Raw genomic sequence first — 20,399 nt, forward strand, 5'->3', positions numbered from 1 at the left:
ATGTTGAAGATGGAAACCAATAAGGCACTTTTCACTTCCCACCCCATTGTCCCAAATGTCTCCTTTTGGGGAGCACGACTTTCGAGGTTAACACGAGATACCCACCCTCGCGGGTAACGAACACTCAAGTAGCGTTCCAGTCGGAGGGGATGTAGCCAGTATCCCGGCGTCCTCTCGGCTTCCGTAACAGCGTAGCCGGGCGGTGATGTAACCGCTCTGGCCTGCGGCCAGCATCTCTATGGTACCGACAGGAGGGTGGAAGGGGGTATACGGGGGCGGGGCCGCCGTTCGCGTCGCAGGCTTGCTTCAGCAGGCGGAGCAGATGGTGGTTGCTTTTGGTCCTCAGCGACGAACAGACTGTATGGACGCCGCGAAACTGCGTCCTGAGGTGGGAGGCCGGAAGCGGGGACCACTTGAATCTGAAAGTCTAGAAGATCCAGGTTCCCGGTGGGGAAGGCGTGCCGGGGCGGCAGGCGCATGGGACCCGGGAGTAGGTGGAATGTGCTCGACCGGCAGTGGCCCGGAGCCCTTCGGCTTTGTCGCGCCTTCTAGGACCCATAGGCGTCCAGCCCTCACCTAAGCTCCGCGCCCCTTGCGTTTCCTTGGGTCTGGGCGGGGTGCCGGCGCTCTTGCCTGCGTTGCCGCTTGCCATCCTTACCGGGCTCGAGGGCCCTTAATGCGCCCCCGGCTCAAGTGCTTGGTCGCTCAGTCGTGTCCGGCTCTGTGCGACCCCTTGGACTGTAGCCTGCCAGGCTCCTCTGTCCACGGGATTCTCCAGGCAGGAATGCTGGAGTGGGTTGCCGTGTCTTAAGAGGATCTTTCTGACCCAGAGACTGAACCTGTGTCTCGTGTGTCTCCTGGTTTAGCAGGCGAGTTCTTTACCACTAGCGCCACCTGGGAAGCCCTGAAGGCCCCATAGTTGATGGCATTATACTGTAATGGAGATGGTGTGTGGTAGTTAGGCTGTTGCAGAAAGTGTCTCCTGCAAGTCATGGAAATTGATGATCTGGATAACTGGCTGTTATGGCAGGTATCATTACAAATAATATCTTTAGTTCACAGGCTGAGGATTGCTAACTTGCTTCCCCCTTGTATTAGTATAATGACCTATTAAACACCTTGAGCACATTAGCTTCATGCATGACAAGTTTAAAAGAAAATTACAATTCTTGTAATGAACTTGCCCAACAAAAGTGAATATATAAAATAAACGTTAAGCTATTTTACACTTTAAGAGGTTCTAGAGCCCATTCTATTTATGGGGGAGGAGCAGGAAGTGGGGAAACTGGAAGGGAAATGAAAAATGGGACACTTGGGTGTTCTCAGTTCAGTCCCTTAATTATGTCAGACTCTGCGACCCCATGGACTGAGTGTTCTAATCAGAGATAGTAAGAGGAAGTACACCTATTAAATTTCTCATACCCAGAATCTTCTATACATCTGCACCAGTAGTTGCAGTGGAATAGATGTTCAAGTTGTGTGTTTCTGGGGCCATAATTATACCTTAGTTGAAAAGAGAAACTACTGTTTTAGCTATCCATGCTGCAAAACAAATTACCCCAAAGCTTAGAGACTTAAAAGAGTAAACAGTTGCTACCTCACTGTATCTTTGGGCCAGGACTTTTGGAAGAGACTTAGCTGGTGGTTCTGCTCAGGGTCTCAAAGTTGCAGTTCTAGATGTTGGCAGGGCTGCAGGCATCTGAAGGCTTGACTGCGGCTGAAGGATCTGTTTCGGAGTTTACTCAAGTGTGCTTTTTATTCCTCTCTCATCAAGCAAGCTGCTTACACCTTCCATTTAAAATGCGATTTGTGCTACCCTGTTATGTGTATCCGTTCCCATTCATAAACTACTATATAGTTATTTTGTAAACAATTTTTTCTTTTTCAGATCACTTTAAATTTGGATCATCATCTAAATACTTTAAGTGATCTTTTCTTGTTTCATTTTGGTCATGACACTTCATTAGCTACCTGATCATTTTTGTATCTGAACTCATCAAGTAAAATATACGGTGAGTAACATTTAAATATATTTATTGATGGTGTGAAAATTGTTTAGTGAGTGAAAAGAAGATGAATGTCATAAAATGGCTTTACAAAGACATCATGCAATTTGCAGTTAGGTGGATGATGACCTTTTATTTCTGTGTGCTTTCTGGGATGAGATTTGACAGTGAATCTGTAATTAAATGCATATGGAAGCAAAGTCTGAGTGGCAGAAGAGCTGTTCCATTAGGACTCTGTGCATACTGTGCACAGCCTACGTTCTCCTTGCACTCATCCACCTGACTGGCCGCCTTTCTCCTTAGGGCTAATTTACAGGCCACAGCTTACTGAAGGAGGGGGATATTGTTTGATGCTGTGGCACATCTCTGGCTTAGTCATTAATTCAAGCTTTGTGTGCCCCAGTTTCCATCCAGCTAAGTGGATAATGACATTATCTTTGGTTCAAGGAATATTTTATAAACTTTCTATATACTGAGCCTTTAAACACATTGACTTCTTTATCCATTCAGATGTCAAATGCTTACATTGCAAAGTAGAAACAAATGATTCATGACTTATGGAGCTATAAATCTTAAGGTATATAGAAAGGATTATGACCTTGGAGGTCTCTTTTGCATTTTGGTTGTATCTCTTGGTTGAAAATTCCTTGAAATCATTATTTCCTAATCCTGGAAGAATCTGTAGACTATAACTCAATATTTGTGCTTTAGAGAACAATTTTCATTTTTTCATTTTTGAAAATGACTAAGAATTTGAGGGGGTTTCCCTGGTGACTCAGTGGTAAAGAATCTGCTTGCCAATGCAGGAGACAAGAGTTCAGTCCCTGAATTGGGAAGATCCTCTGAAGAAGGAAATGGCAGCCTACTCCAGTATTGTTGCCTGGGAAATCCCATGGACAGAGGAGCCTGGTGGGCTGTAGTCCATGAGGGGGTCACAAGAGAGTCAGACCTGACTAAGGGACTAAACAACAAAAGAATTTGAAGATTGTTTTAGGGTCCAATATCATTAACAAAATAGCTGTTCTCTACAAAGCAAGTATTCTTCACACTATTAATTAAATTATTTAAATTAAATGATTTAAATTAAAAATATTAATGGAACCTTCATAAATTTATTTCATTTAGAGATATAGAAATCTTTCATACAGACTTCATGTGTCAACCAATACATAAATGTAAATACATTATTTTTATATTATACTATAAATTGGACTTATGAGATTTACATACAACTTTACAGCTTCACAGGTGGCACTAGTGATAAAGAACCTGCCTGCCATTGCAGGAGATGTAAGAGACACAGGTTCAGTCCGTGGGTTGGGAAAATCCCCTAAAGGAGGTCATAGCAGTCCACTCCAGTATTCTTACCTGGAGAATCCCGTGGACAGAGGAGTCCGGCAGGCTACAGACCATAGGGTCACACAGAGTCGGACACAACTGAAGTGACAGCATGCATGCATGCATACAACTTTATTCATGTTTATTAATGTTTTTTAATGTTGTATAGTCTAATATTTTTATTAACATTTATAATGCTATATATATATTTCTGCATTTTAAAAAATTATACTTTTATGAAGCTGCGTTTAAAATTGTGGTCTGAGTTTAATTAATTCTAACTAACTTTTCAAAGGAGTTTTATTGGTTTTGTGTTCATGATAGATATTGAAAATTTGGGGGAAATCAAAGAAAGGAAAAAAATAATCACATGTAAGCCCACCAGTCGAATGAACAGTCTCCCTGATTTTTTACATGATGTACATATTTTTAACAAAAATGTAATATTTTATATATTATTTTATAGGATACCTTTAAAATTTTAATATCTAGTATGTCAGTAAATTGGGAATAAGTATTTTTTAATGACTGCATAATAATATGGAATTTATTTCAGTAGTCCTGTATTTTGGACATATAGTTTCTAACTTTTCCTTATAAACAATGCCATGCTGAACATCCACATGTAACTCTTTATATATAACTAATTAGTTTCTTAGGATAATTTTGTAGAAATGGAAATGCTGAGTCAAAAGTGTTTGCTCATTTATTAATCATTTTTGGTACATATTGTCAAATTGTTTGAGAAAAGTTATGCCAATTTATACAACTGCTGATACTCTGTTATAATGAAGTAATCATTTCCCCATCACTAACAGATCATTAGTGATCTTTTGTCAATCTTAGATTGAAATCTCATTGTTTTAAATTCAATTCAATTGATTACCAATAAAGTTGAAAAATTTTAGTACTTCTCTTGATCTTTGTATTTCTTCCTTTTCCAAATTGCCTTTTCTTAGACATAGGCATGTTATCATTGAGATACTTATTTTTTCTTTTTGTTAATCTTTTTTTCTTCTTTATTTGGCTACATCAGATCTTAGTTGCAGCGCTCAGGGTCTTCATTGTGTCATGTGGGGTCTTGCGTTGTGGCTCACAAACTCTAGCTGTGTGTGGTGTGCGGGCTCCAAAGCGCGTGGACTCAGCAGTTGTGGCGCATGAGCGTGGTGTCCCTGTGGCATGTGGGACCTCAGTTCCCCCTCACCAGGGACTGCACCTGCATCCCGTGGACTGCAAGGCGGATTCTTAACCACTGGGCCGTCCCATCTTCTCGCTAATCTTAAAAACTCTTTGTAAAGTAAGGCTTCATATCTTTCTCCATCATAAATTTTCAAAATTTCCTTCATGTATTAGTCTTTAACTTTGCCATGCAGTTTACATTTTTATACAATAGTGTCTATCAGTATTTTTAAAATATTTTTGAGCTCCTCTCTAAAAGTCTAGCCAGCTGGACTATGTAGAAGTCTGTTTACAAATTCATGTAAATATCCCAAATTTGGTACCAAACTGATTACAAAAGCTCACTTGACCATGGAAAATTTCCAGGCAGCTAGTCAGTCAAACTGATTCCCTCTCTTAATTTAACCAGCGAAATGGTCTGTATTATTAATATAACACTCTAATCCATGTGAATGTGACATTTTGAAATCTAAAGTTGTTTAAACAACTCTGCCATTTAAAAATGAGCATTGTACAGATGATCCAGTCTCAGGTTTCACCTGATGATTGCCTTTTCAGAACCACTTAGCAATTAAAACCTTTTGTAACAGAACCCATTACCATGGCAGACTGGTCATTATCCTGCTCAGTATAGTATATATTTGAGATTCCTCTTCTAATGCATGTAGAAGGAGAAAAGAACCACTTTCTACTAGTTATGCGGAAAAGGCCAAATACTATCTTTTCCAACCTCCCTTGCAGCTCGGGAATGGGCATGTGATCTAGGCCCAGGCAGTGCCCAACTCTGAATTTTGTATTGAGAGCAAAGAAACAGAACTCTAAGAATTTTTTTATGACAGCAGCAGATGAGGCAGAACTAGCAGCAATGCCAGTGATAATATCTGGTGATGGGTTAAGCAGTGTAAGCTGGGTTCAGGGGCAGGGAGGTCTTCACTGCAAGTGTCTGGTGTCATGTGCACTGAGGTGCTTGAGGTATAGTTTGAAACTTGTTTCTTGAAACCTGGCAAGTCTGTGATTTCCCAATATCCTTTTAATAAATGCTTTTTACTTTTATTGCCAGACTGCTTTCTGTTCCATGTACTTAAGAAACCTAACTGACATAGGATCTGAGTAAAATAATAATTGTTCCTTACCAATTTGGAATGGTACATACATTTCCCCCTTCTGCAAACACACACTTGATCTGTCTCAGATTTTGTGTTCACCTTTCAGTGTTCACATCACTCTTCCTTTTGCAAGTTTGCTTGCTAAGTCTATTCAGTCGTGTCCTTGCAACCCAATGGACTGTAGCCCGCCAGGCTCCTCTGTCCATGGAATTCTCCAGGCAAGAATACTGGAGTGGGTTGCCATTTCCTTCTCCATGGGTACTTCCCAACCTAGGGATCAAACCTGCTTCTCTTATGTCTCCTGGATTGGCAGGTAGGTTCTTTACCACTAGCACCACCTGATGTTGAATGCCAGTCTGAAAACAGTCTGTGAAGCTGCTAAAAGAAAATCCCTGTTATGATTTTGATTAGAGGTAGATTAAATTTATAGATTAATATGAGGACAGTAATACCATCAATGTTGTCTTCTTACTCAGTAAAATGGTCTGGCTCTTGTTATCAGTGAAGTTCCATCAAAGAAGCAAAACCACTTTGCATGCCAATGAATAAGAAAGACCTGTAACTGTAGGGACTGGGAGAGCAGGCAGTTGCCTCTGAGTCTGTTTTTGGGCCTGAAGCATGTCAGCTAGACAGCTGGGACGGGAAGGTGGATGTGGTGAGAACAAGGACATTGCAATCTGCATTGGCCTCTCACCGGCTTTAGTTTCGATGCTGTGGGTGACCTGCAGGAGAGGCCCAGGACTTGGAGAGGGTGAAGGACGATATGGTGGGAGTTGAAGGAACTGCAGGCCTACCTAGCCTGCTCACGCAAGCAAGGTGAGCTGACAGATCAGCAACAACACGTGCAACCTCCACAGTGTGTCTAGCAGCAACCTTCAGAGTTTAAAAATATGGCTGCCGCTTCACTTCTGCTTTCCAAGTTCCATGTACAGAGTCTCCTACAGACGGCACTACACATCCGAGGAAGGGGCTTCTGGGAAGTGTACTTCCAGCTTAACTGGAACATAGCACAAAGCCACAGAGCTCTACAAAGCTAATTAACATAATACAGTTCTGTCATTTTCTTCATGTGTGGTGCATTATCTGTTTATCCTTGATATTTGAGTTTTTATTGCTGTTATGAATGTTCATTTTCCTGCACTTTCCCTTTACGATTATTGCTGGTATAATTTATCTTGAATTAGCCACCTTTTGCAACTTAAATTCTAGGCTTGGCTAAGCCACCTTTTGCAGCTTAAATTCTAGGATAGGCTACGTTGCTTCAGTTGTGTCTGACTCTGTGCAACCTATAGACTGTAGCTTGCCAGGCTCCTCTGTTCATGGGTTTCTCCAGGCAAGAATACTAGAGTGGGTTGCCATGCCCTCCTCCAAGGGATTCTCCCAACCCAGGAATCAAACCCATCTCTTTTGTCTCCTGCATTGACTGGCAGGTTCTTTACCACTAGCAAGATCTAAGAAGCTCTAAATTCTCACAGTTTTCAATTTATTATCTTGAATAGGCAGTCATTTCACTTACAAATTAATGTAATTGTCTTTTTCTTCCTAAGGAGGGTAATGATACATTTTCACTCTCCCTCCCTCTATCTCTTCTGAGAAAAGGAGTACTGTAGCCCACCAGGCTCCTCTGTCCCTGGAATTCTCCAGGTAAGCATACCGGAGTGGGTTGCCATTTCCTACTCCAGGGGGTCTTCCTGAGCCAGGGCTCGAACCCTGGTCTCCTGCATTGCAGGCAGATGGAAGCCCCAAGAAATGGAGTATTTTCTGCCAGTAAACAAGGATTTCACAGTCATCATCCATTCCGTTTGCCATTGTGAATTCCTGAGCCCTAAAGGAACTCAGGAAAGAGAAGAATACCTGCAACCTCATACCCATCAGATTGCAGCCACTCCCTAGAGTCAGCTCAAGAGACCTCAACATGTGAAAAACACAAGATACTGGCCCAGGATTGCTGCGATGCAAATGAATGATTTCAGTGAGCCCAGACTCTTGCATCTTCTCAAACATAGAACACTAAATTCCTTAAGTTGGAATATCTGGTTTAACTAACAGTAATCTTTTGATGTTCAGACTACCTGCTGTTTGTTGTAAAACTTCTATATAACCTGGCTCCGCCCCTCTCTTCCTCAAGCCTAGCTGTTCTCACAGGATTACTTGAGATGCCCATCTCCTGGGCTTGAAGTCCTAAAAATCCCCACCAGATAAAGCGTAACTCTCAATTTTTACGCTGTGACTGTTTTTTAAGTCAACACTTGCTTGCTTCATCGCATTGATTAGAAATGCCAGAACAGTATTATAATAGCTGTACTGTGTCTGACTTTAAAGGTAATGTTTCTTGGTTTTCATTCATTTTGGTTTCTTATAACCTAGCAATTCTTAATGTTTAGTGAACATAAGAATTACCTGGTATTCACACTTGCTAAAAATGGAGATTTCCAGGAAAAAATGGTGCATTTTACTAAATGCCATTTAAGCATTTACTAGGCAATACCTGGTGGATAATAGATACAGTGTATGATGAATTTTCATTAATTCATTCAACAAATACTTAGTGAGCATCCACAACCAGAGCATACTTCTCAAATGTAATGGTTCTGCTGGGATTCAGAAAGGTATAGTGGATAAGATTGGCAGCAGACCACCAAACAGTGACCATGACCCTTTTTTTTGGTGCAACTTTGGCCTTTGAAAGTGCTTTGGAGCTTCTTTTCTGTCCAGCTGCTTAGCTTGTCGCCACCGGTTTTCATAAAAAATCCACTTTTCCTTGCAGGTCACAGTCTGATTGAGAAATGGTTTATTGTTGTTGCGTAGAATAAAAGAAGACAACACTTCAAAATGATGGTGTTGGTTTTTTTTTTTTTTGGTCAGCTCTTGAGGCCACCCACTTCATTGGGATTTTTTACCTTTTCAATTTGCTTCAAATGCCAAACAGCTGTCGAATGGTTGATGTTGAGTTCTTCAGCAACTTCTCACGTAATTGTAAGAGAATCAGCTTTGATGGTAGCTCTCAGTTGGTCACTGTCAACTTCTGATGACCGGTCACTATGCTCCTTGGCTTCAGGGCCCTAGTCTTATTTGTAAAACTTCTTGAACTACACTGTACGTTCGTTAGCAGTTCCTAGGCCAGATGTGTTGTTGATGTTACTTGTTGTCTCTGCTGCTTTACGACCCATTTGGAACTCGATTTTAAAAATCACTCAAATTTGCTTTTTGTCTAACATCATTTCCATAGTCTAAAATAAATGTAAAATAAACAGCAAGTAATAAGTCACTGGTGAAAAACAAAGCGAGAAATGTACATTAAAATGGTATATAACATAACCACATTTAAGAGTGTATTCCAACATCAAATGGCAAAGTTCAACAATGTAAAAACTACAGTTACTTTTGCCCCAGCCTAATACCACTGCTGCTTAATTTTGTTTGTGTTTTCTAGATATTTTCTCAGCTCTTTATTTTCAATATTGCTGAGACTTTTTGTTTGAGATGTTTTCTTATGAACAGTAACTTAATAGATGTTTCTTTCTTTTCCAAGCTGTCTCTTTATAGAGAAATTTAATACATTCACATCTATTACAGTATTTGTGTTTGACGTGTTTGTTTCCTTTTTTTTTTTTTTCTTTTTTGGTATGTGAGGCTGGAAGTAAAATTGTCTTGATAGTTTACTTTTGTACTTTGCTATATTGAGCAAGTTTTCTGTGTTTTTCTCTTCTTCCCATAAAATTTTTTAAAACCTGCTCCTTGATTATTTTTTCCCAAAAAATTATATATAAGTATTATAATTTCTAAGGCAAAAATCTTAAAATTCACAGTTGTCACATAGATGCTATGATTTAGTTACGTTTAGAGTCCCTGTTGTCGTAGTCCTGTTCTCTCAGAGCTCTGTAATTGTCCCACAGTGTTCAGTGTTGGGGTAAATTACACTCTGTTTCTTTTGCAGGTAACTGTTGTTGCTGTTTTGGGTCTTAAGGATTTTATCTTTGTTTATTTTTTAATATTTATTATTTTTATATTTTTGGCTGCTCAGGATCTTAGTTGCAGCATGTGGGATCTAGTTCCCTGCTGCTGCTGCTGCTAAGTTGCTTCAGTCGTGTCCAGCTCTGTGTGACCCCATAGACAGCAGCCCATGAGGCTTCTCCGTCTCTGGGATTCTCCAGGCAAGAACACTGGAGTGGGTTGCCATTTCCTTCTTCAGTGCATGAAAGTGAAAAGTGAAAGTGAAGTTGCTCAGTCGTGTCCGACTCTTCACGACCCCAGGGACTAAGGCCTACCAGGATCCTCCGTCCATGAGATTTTCCAGGCAAGAGTACTGGAGTGGGGTGCCATTTCCTTTTCCACTAGTTCCCTGACCAGGGATCAAACCTGGGCCCCCTACATTGGGAGCATGGGGTATTAGCCACTGGACCACGAGGGCAATGTCCAACTCTTTGTCCTTTTTTTTTTTTCTCCCTCAAGCTTTTAGAAAATTCTTTGAATGTATTTTTATTAATTGTGTTTTTTTAAGCATTCATTTTACTATGAGTTGCTTGTTTTGACTTTTTATTTGGGCAGTCAGGTTTTTTATTTCCATAATCTCTTCCTTGTTTTCAGATTGCTCCTTACATGAAAGGTTGCTATTGTTACTGACAATAAAGTATATTTTCCTAACTTTTTAACATCTTTATTGGAGTATAATTGACATATGATAAACTGCATATATTTAAAATGAGCGGTTTGATACATTTTGGTGTGGCTATGAAACTCTGAACCATGAAACTGTTACCACAGTCAAGGGAATGAAGTAATGAATCTGTCTCACCAGTTTTCTTATGTTCCTTTTTAATCCTTCCTGCCCCTCCTTTCTTGCATTTTCTAGAATTTTATATAAGTGGGATCATACTAGGTAGTTTTTAAAAAAACACTTCTAGATAAGAAATTCAAACTTAAAAGCAGAGTATAATGAACTAAAACATATTCATTACCTAAATTTAACAATTATAACATTTTCCCATACTTTATTTGGTTCTTAAAAATACTTTGTTTTATAACAGTTTTAGGTTTACAGAAAAATTGAGCAGCGTAGAAAGTATTCCCATATATCCATTCTTCCTCTACACATTTCTCCCTATTATTAACTTTTTCCAAGAGTGTGGCATGTTTGTTTGGCTTCCCCTGTGGCTCAGCGGTAAAGCATCTGCCTGCAATGCAGGAGACGCAGATCTTCCTGGGTCAGCCCAGGAAGGTTACCATCCACGGGGTTGCAAAGAATTGGCCAAAACTGATCATGCACATACATTACATTTCACACACACATTTGATACAATTAATAAGTATCGATATGTTATTATTGACTAATGTCCACAGTTTACATTAGGGTTCATTCTTTGTACAGTTCTATAAGTTTTTGTGCTAAGTCGCTTCAGTCGTGTCCAACTCTTTGTGACCCCATGGACTATAGTATGCCAGTCTCCTCAGTCCAAGGGATTCTCTAGGCAAGAATACTGGAGTGGGTTGCCATGCCCTCCTCCAAGGGATCTTCCTGACCCAGGGATGGAACCTGCATCTCTTTAGGGCTCCTGCATTGGCAGGTGAGTTCTTTACCACTAGTGCCACCTAGGAAGCACCCTATGGGCTTTTACTGTAGGCTTTTTTTCCCTCCATATTTTGTTTCTCCAGTTGGGTTTTTCCAGTTTGAAGCTAAAGGTTAAAGAAAAAAAAAAGCTGCTATGAGCATTGATGTGCAAGTCTTTGTGTGGATGTTTGCTCTCATTTCTCTTAGGTAAATACCTAGGAATGGAATGACTGAGTCATATGGTAGGAGTATGTTTAACTTTCTCAGAAACTGGAAAGTGGTTGTATCATTTTACATTTCCATCAATAATGTGTGAGAGTTCTGATCGCTCCACATTTTGCCAACATTTGGAAATGGTCAGCCTTAAATTTTATCCATTCTGATAGTTACATTTGGAATCTCATTGTGGTTTTACTTTCCATTTCCCTAATAATTAATGATGTTGAGCGTATTTCATGTGCTTATTGACCATTTGTATATCATCTTTGTAAAGTACCTTTTCAAATCTTTGATACATCTTTGTATCAGCCTGTTTTTCTGTTATCATGTTTTGAGAATTCTTTATTCTGTATACAAATCCTGTATCAAATATGAGATATGCAAATATTTTCTCCCAATCTATGTCTTATGTTTCAATTCTCTTAACATTGTCTTTCAAAGAGCAGAAGTTCTTAAGTTTAATGAAGCTCAATTTATTAACTTTTTTAAACAATGGAGTTTTGATACTGCTACCAAGAACTCTTTGTATAACCCAAGGACAAAGATATCCTCCTGTGTTTTCTTCCAAAAGTTTTATAGATTTGTTTTACTTTTACTGTGATCCATTTTGAGTTAATTTTTATATAGGGAGGAAGGTATGGGTTGAGGTTCATTCTTTTTGCATATGGATATCCAGTTGTTGTAGCACCATTTGTTGAAAGGAGTGTCTTTTCTCCATTGACTTTCCTTTGCATATTTGTCAACAATCAGTTGACCATGTGTGTGGATCTGTTTGAACCCACTCTCTATTCTGTTGCACTGATATATTTGTCCATCTTCATAATGGCACCACATTCTTGGTTATGTAACTTTATAGTAAGACTTGAAGTCAGATGATGCAAGTCCTTCAACTTAGACATTTTTAAAGGTGTTTTCCTATTCTAGGTGTTTTGCATTTCTCTATAAACTGTTAGAATATATGTATACAGAATATATACAGTGATCTATGTATAGTTTTTATTACAGAATGGAAGTTGAATCATTCTCAATAAATCATTTAGTCTTTAATGCTCAGAACTAAGACACAACAATACAAATCAAAAACTTCAGGTATTACACAATATTAATAACTTGATAAGTGACCTCAATATTGTATGCCAGGTGAGCACTCAGAATTATGATTGCCTTTTTATGCCAGTTAAGGTCCTTTGGTTAGAAATAATAGTAAGGAAATGGGGACTCATTGAGAAAATCCTGAAGTAGCTTATAGAAGTGAAAGGTGAGTTGCAGAAACCAGGGCTGCTCTGAGAACCTTAGAGATTGGTCCTGAGGACTTGATGTCCTTATGATTCTTTTTTCCTAGGCTCTTCCATGTAGTGGAGTCCATGCTCCATAAGAAGTAAAAGAATTTTCTCCATCAGCTCCACTTGGAAAAATTCTGATAAGGAGTCCAGTTGGCCTAGCTGGGGTCACCTTCATCAGCAGAGTAATCACTGCTATTCACTACTATAAAATTATTACTAATTAGTCATTGCTATTTAATCACTACTACTAGTAAGGGAGGCAGGGAGTTCTAATTGGTCAGCTCCAGACTCTGGGTATTGTGATGAGCACTTTTCCCAAAGGAAGGTGATGCTGTTATCAGAAAAAGTATGAAAAGCAGTTGCTGGAGTGGATGCCCACTACTCTGTAGTACACATTGCTGAAAGAAAGATTTGATGACTTCAAAGTAATACTAATCTGCCAGCAGGTTTTCTTAAATTTCCCTTGATACATGCTACCATCTAAACAGTTGTTCCTACAAGGCTAATCTGTTCTCTTTGGGCCACGTGGCTTATTATATATAAACTTAAGAAATACTGTTTCTTTCAATACTTGAAAGTTTCTAAGACAGTATATCATAAAATGTACTCACTGTACACACTCAAAGGGTAACCATGTGAAGTAATGGATATGCTAACTGTATTGTGATCATTTCACGACATATATGTATATTAAATCATCACATTCTGCAGCTTAAACTTACACAGTGCTGTGTATCAGTTATATCTCAATAAAGCTGGGGGTAAAAAATGAAATCACAGATAACAGTTAGAGAAAAAAGGACTTTCCTGGTGGTACAGTGGATAAGAATCCACCTGCCAATGCAGGGGACTCGTTTGATCCCTGGTCCAGGGAGATTCTACATGCTGCCGAGCAACTAAGCCCAGGTGCCTGGAGCCTGAGTTTCACAACAAGAGTAGCCACCGTGATGAGAAACCCCTGCACCACAGCTAGAGAGTAGCCCCCCGCTCACTGCAGCCAGAGAAAAGCCTGGGCAGCAGTGAGGGCCCAGCACAGCCAAAACTAAGCAAGCAGTTGAAGAAATGCCAATGTTTACAACTTGATTTTATATTTCTAGAATTATTGCTGGAATTTTTTTATTTACATATCATATGGCATCCCATAGTCTTCATTAATATTTTTCTCTCCTTTCAATTTTAGGATGACTGGGAATGTAAACAAGAACAAGCTGTTTGTTTTGTGATGGCTTTTAGCATGTACTGACATACTGTTTGCAATGGCATCAGAGACTGAGAAGACTCATGCTCTACTCCAGTCGTGCAGCACTGAATCTCTTCTTTCCAGCCTTGGTCTGGGCTTATTCTGCGCAGTAGCTGACAGACTTCTTCAGTTTCCCATAATTCAACAAAATGCCTGGCTTCGTGCACTTGCAGATAATTCAGTACACTGCGTGATTGGCATGTGGTCATGGGCAATAGTCACTGGAATCAGGAAGAAGACTGACTTTGGAGAAATCATTTTAGCTGGGTTTTTAGCCTCTGTTATTGATATAGATCACTTTTTGCTATCTGGATCCATGTCTTTAAAGGTAAGAAGCGTATATGTTTAATTTTTCTGGTCTTTGATTTCTTTGATGCCATGATATTGATATTTATAGCATCAGTTTAGTTAGAGCTAGAGAAGATTAGCCTTATTTTAAAACAAGAAAGCCCATTCATCCAATTTTTCTGAGCACCAAACACTTTTCTGAGGGTTCAGATATGCTACTGACCACATTATATCACATCACAAAGTGCTGTGGATGTGCCCACAGCAAAGTTCAATGATTGTAACTGAGGGGTTCCATTCCGGCTTCATAGGAGATGTTTTAACCAAGTCTTTTTTTTTTCTTTAATTGAAGTACAGTTGATTTAGAATGTTGTGTTAATTTCTGCTGTACAACAGAGTGGTTCAGTTAAACATATATCATTAAACATATATATACATTCTTTTTTAAGTGTTCTTTTTCATTACAGTTTATTGCAGAATACTGAATAGAGTTCCTTGTGCTGTACACTAGGACACTGTTGGTTATCCATTAGCCAAGTCTTGAAGGAAAGATTAAGTTCTATGCTGTGCTGTGCTCAGTTGCTTCAGTCTGTCCGACTCTTTGCAACCTATTTACTGTAGCCCGCCAGGCTCCTCTGTCCATGGGATTCTCCAGTCAGGAATACTGGAGTGGGTTGCCGTGCCCTCCTCTAGGGGATAGTCCCAACCCAGGAAGCAAACCCATATCTCCAGCATCTTCTGTATTGCAAGCAATTTCTTTACCTTCTGAGCCACCTGGAAAGCCCATTAGCACACTAAGACCCCCTAAATCTTGTCCCCATTAGCTCATGGTATCAGAATGTGGAGAAGCAAACCCATAGATTTGTCTCCTGACTACCTTCATAAGGCATGTGTCTGGTGTTATCAACTGCACACAGGCCTCCTGAATGCATGCTTTCTCCAGCCCTGCAGAGCCTCTCAAACTGCTTCTGTAAGTGATATATGCAGTAAGCAAGGGCACAAGTATAAGACAAATGCTAATTGAATAATATCGGGGCAGCATTTCACATACTTCTGACAAGCACAGGATATGAAGTAAGTGAAGAACAGAACCAGGAAAAATCATGTCCTAGAGCAGGACTGGTAGGAATTTACCTATTTTTGCGGGCAAGCTGTCACTTCAGTCATATCTGACTGTGTGACCCTATGGACTGTAGCCCACCAGGCTCCTCTGTCCATGGGGTTGTCCAGACAAAAATACTGGAGTGGGTTGCCATGTCCTTCTCCAGGGAATCTTCCCCACCCAGGGATGGAACCTGGATCTCTTAAGTCTCCTGTATTACAGGTGGGTTCTTTACCACTGGTGCAACCTCGGAAGACCTATCTATTTTTACTTCTATGGTTTTATGATATATCCTTCTTTTATTATTTATCTATGAATAAAGGTTCTACATGAACATTTTAGAAATCAGGCAAGCAACAGAAATATCGTTTCCTCTTTGTGTATGTGTGTTAGTTGCTCGGTTGTGTCCAACTATTTGCTACCCCGTGGACTGTATCCTGCCAGGCTCCTCTGTCCATGAGATTTTCCAGGCAAGAATATTGGAGTGGGCTGCCATTTCCTTCTCCAGGGGATTGTCCCTACCCAGGGATTGAACCTGGATCTCCTGCCTTGCTGGCAGACTCTTTACTGTCTGAACCACCAGGGAAGTTTCTTCCTTAGAAACTATTAATATAAATAGTCAATATCTGTCCACACATCCAGAGCATAACTACTAATCATCTCAACAGGAGGCCGTTGCTCTCCTCCAAGCAGTGACTACCATAGGCGCCCCCATCCCACCCTATTACTGGGAAGCATGTTATGCTGTGAGTATAGAACTTAAAACCCTGGTTTGATTCCTGGGTCAGGAAGATCCCCTGGAGAAGGGATAGGCTACTCACTCCAGTAGCTCCCTGATAGTTCAGATGGTAAAGAATCCACCTGCAATGCAGGAGACCTGGGTTCCATCCCCGGGTTGGGAAGATTCCCCTGGAGGAGGGCATGGCAACCCACTCCAATATTCTTGCCTGGAGAATTCCCATGGACAGAGGAGCCTGGCAGGCTGCAGTCCATGGTGTTACAGAGTTGGACATGACTAAGCTGCTAAGCACAGCACAGCATGGAACTTAAAAACAGAGGTGGATACTAAAACGGCATAATGCAGAAATGTTTTATGTTTTGACAAAATATAAATAGGCAACTAAAAATATGGAGAAGGGAGAGGGAATAAGAATGTAGAATAAATAAACTCTTTGATTGATGTTTAGCAAGTTGTTGTTGTTCAGTCGCTAAGTCATGTCTGACTCTGCAACACCATGGACTGCAGCACGCTAGGCTTCCCTGTCCTTCATCATCTCCAAGAGTTTCCCATGGATCATTCATGAATTAAGCCTGAAAAACTTGCATTCGTTTAGATATTGATTACATTTTTACAATAGTTTAGAGATTCTATTGGTTTATTTGATGCAACTTTCAAATCATGTTTAAAATAATACACTTTCTAATGCTTTTGTAAATAAATTTGAAAGTATTCAAGGCCAATATAAAATAGTTACAACAAAAATACTCCCCTTTATGTATTTATTAATTGAAGAATGGAGTGGGGGAGAGGCAGAATAGGAGAAAGAGATTAATAGGTACAAACTATTAAGTATAAAATAATTAAAATACAAAGATGTAACATACAGAGCAGGAAATATAACCAATATTTTATAACAATGTTAAATGGAATATAACCAATAAAAATATTGTATAGCTATGTTGTATACCTGAAATTAATATATCATTGTAAATCAACTATACCTCACAGTTTTTTATGTTTAATTGAAGCATATTTTATTCAATTGTGAGACTTTTTCATTGCTTTTAGAGGCCCCAACCCACTCCAATACTCTTGCCTGGGAAATCGCATGGACGGAGGAGCCTGGTAGGCTGCAGTCCTTGCGGTTAAAAAGAGTCGGACACAGCTGAGCGACTTCACTTTCACTTTTCACTTTCATGCACTGGAGAGAAATGGCAACCCACTCCAGTATTCTTGCCTGGAGAATCCCAAGGACGGGAGCCTGGTGGGCTGCCATCTATGGGGTCGCACAGAGTCGGACACAACTGACATGACTTAGCAGCAGCAGCAGCAGGGCCCCAAACAATCCTTTAAAACTCCAAATTTACTCTAACCATACATTTAGGATATAAATTGTATTGTGACTTTTCTAAGCACATAGTAGGAAACTTTAAAAAGTTACATGTTCTTGAGATCTTGATTTCATTTTTAGTGCAAAGTGTATTTGGAGGTGACATAGATAATGTTCCCTTTGCATTTCCAGTAGCCTGCAGGAAAACACATACTTACGATGTTAGGCAGCATCTATAAAGTGTTGTTTGCCAAGAAGGAGATGATACTAGCTACCGCTTTCTCCCTGCAGGCTGCTCTGAGTCTTCCACGACGCCCTTTCCTTCACTGTTCTACTGTGATACCCACTGTGGTTCTGACCCTAAAGTTTACAATGCACTTCTTCAAGCTCAAAGACTCATGGTGCTTTCTTCCCTGGATGTTGTTTATATCCTGGACCTCACACCACATCCGAGATGGAATTCGCCATGGCTTGTGGATATGCCCATTTGGAAAAACTTCTCCTTTGCCATTTTGGCTTTATGTAATAATCACATCATCTCTACCTCACATCTGTTCATTCGTTATGTATTTCACAGGGACCAGACAAATGATGTCTTCAAAACATGGAATTCATATTGATGTGTGAGATAACCACGTGGCAGTCTTTGAGAACCACTGATTGAGACAATGACAACCAACATTAAAGTGAATTTAAAACACATGTTAGGTACTTATAGTAATTATAATAATTCCTAAATCCTCTTGCTCAGGAGGCATGTACATTTCTTAAAAATTATCTGTATTTGTTGTATTCCTTTCTTCTATAACACTGTAGTGCAATATCAGAGTTTCACTCACTCTGTGGTATATTTTATTATTTCTTTTCTTTATCTGGCTTTACTAATATTATTAGATTAACATCCAACTAAGTTTTCTGGAAATATACCTTTAAGGTAATTCATTTCCTGATGAAAAACAGCTCAAATTTTAGGATGATTAATTTGTGAAATGTTAGCATTTTATTTGGCTCCAAGTTTTCCTGAGATATTGAAACAAGAAAATGGGCAAAGTAAATGAGATTATGAATAAGATGTATAATGAATGCTAACGTTTCCTCATTTTATATATTTTTGATCCTGACTCATTTGCCAAGTGCTTTAGTGAGTTGTGACTACTGCCAGAAACTGCTTTAGTGCACTTATAATATTCTTAAAAGACAATAGCGTTAGACCTAGATTATTGTTTCAGAAATAACTTTGGGGAATTATTATAATGTGTTGGCTGTAGTAACATTCTACCGAAGTATTATTTTTCAGTATCTTTGCCGTCAAATCTCATGTGTTGGGGTTTTAACTGTTTTGAAAAATATAACTAAATTTAACAAAATATTTGTTTAAAGTTAACATTAACAAAATATTGATACTTGACTCATCACCATAGAATTCACAAAAAAGGACCTAACCAATAATGTCATTTCAAATGTAAGCTCCTGAATGTGCCATTAAATTGCTTTAGTTGCTATCAATTTGTTTATATGCTATTCTAAAATACTATACCAGCTAAGTCATTTCTTAAAAATTTGCCTAATACTGACAATTTTTTTTTTTTTCCAAAAAAGGTAGTATTAAGAGATTGGCTTTTTCCTCTGTTCTTTAAGTTGATCTTCTGTTAAAAATAATTAACCTTCATTGGAGAAGGAAAATTGAGTTGCTGTAAGCTTTACATTTGCAGTTTAATGTTACTTTGATATAACAGGTGCCCCCAAAGCACCTGTTTTTGTTTTTGTAGCATTTGTACCAGCTGCTGCCTTCAGATTTTCTTACACGTTTGAGTTTGTAATGCTGGTGATTTTGTGCCTTAATCTCTAAGAAGTGATGAAGTGATGAAGCAATGCCTTATCCAAAGCAGATTTTTCTTATTAAGTTAAACAGAGTTCTATAAATTGTTATAAAGGGTCAGGCTCTTTAGTTTTTCTTCTTCTTGTTAACTAATTGGTTGCAATCTGTTATATTTTATAAAATAATTCACCCTTACAATCCATTCTTGTCTTTCCAGAGCAATTACTGTGTCAATTTGGTTGGTTTAATAGTATACATTATATAGTGGGGGTAAATTGATTAAGGTAGAGATTTTTTTTAAAGCATTTGATTTTAGAAATCCATGGAAATAAAGTTATCTTGTGTAATTTTTCTGACTGAATTACACAACTCTCCCTTTTTTCCCTTCTCTGTATTAAACAAATTAATATCATAAAAATATAGGGCCTTAAATAAGAATGTCACCTGGGCATTTTGGAGGTTGTCCTAACTTCATTAGGGTGGGAACTCACTTTGACCATGTCTCCTTGCTTAAACAGTAACTTCAGATTTTAAGTGTGGCTTTATCTTTGTTCCTACCTCCACCATCAGAAACATTTATTGTCCTCTAAGTGGTCTCTGAAAGCAGTGGTTGTAACCTGTAGAGATATAGTGACCAAGTTCCCATGCCACCGTTTTGTTCCTTCTCTTAGCGGAAGAGCTTGTGGCAATACAGTTTATGCCGTATCGTCCTTGTACGTGTGTGTTTTCTCTGTTCTCTAGACATTCTCCTTTCTTGTAATGTTTCTCTCTTGGCTGTATCACTGATCTGACCTCCCAGCCTACTGTTCTCTTGAGCCACTTCTGTTATACTGGCTACTCAGGAGAGCTTCTACCAATAAACTGTTTTTTACTCATCCCAAGCCTACTTTCTTTAAGCAGTAGATTAAGAACCCCTGCCACCTCTTCTTAATATCTTCTGCTTCTGTTAGGTCTATACCATTTCAGTCCTTTATCGAGCCCATCTTTGCATGAAATGTTCCCTTGGTATCTCTAATTTTCTTGAAGCGATCTCTAGTCTTTCCCATTCTGTTGTTTGCCTCTATTTCTTTTCATTGATCGCTGAGCAAGGCTTTCTTATCTCTTCTTGCTATTCTTTGGAACTCTGCATTCAGATGCTTATATCTTTCCTTTTCTCCTTTGCTTTTCTCTTCTCTTCTCTTCACAGCTATTTGTAAGGCCTCCCCAGACAGCCATTTTTC

The 20,399-nt window shown here is 39.2% G+C and overlaps 1 protein-coding gene across 1 annotated transcript; it reads left to right on the forward strand.

Moving 5' to 3' along the window:
- Positions 1 to 1,977: 1,977 nt before the first annotated feature.
- On the forward strand, positions 1,978 to 19,404 carry TMEM267 (transmembrane protein 267). The gene is made up of 3 exons (XM_068990721.1): positions 1,978 to 2,012; positions 13,860 to 14,247; positions 17,652 to 19,404. Exons 2-3 carry the CDS (start codon positions 13,936 to 13,938, stop codon positions 17,985 to 17,987), a joined length of 648 nt encoding a protein of 215 aa, XP_068846822.1. The 5' UTR covers positions 1,978 to 2,012; positions 13,860 to 13,935; the 3' UTR covers positions 17,988 to 19,404.
- The last annotated feature ends 995 nt before the right edge of the window (positions 19,405 to 20,399 follow it).

Source organism: Capricornis sumatraensis, chromosome 18, assembly GCF_032405125.1.
Source record: "Capricornis sumatraensis isolate serow.1 chromosome 18, serow.2, whole genome shotgun sequence".
NCBI classification, from domain to species: domain Eukaryota; kingdom Metazoa; phylum Chordata; class Mammalia; order Artiodactyla; family Bovidae; genus Capricornis; species Capricornis sumatraensis.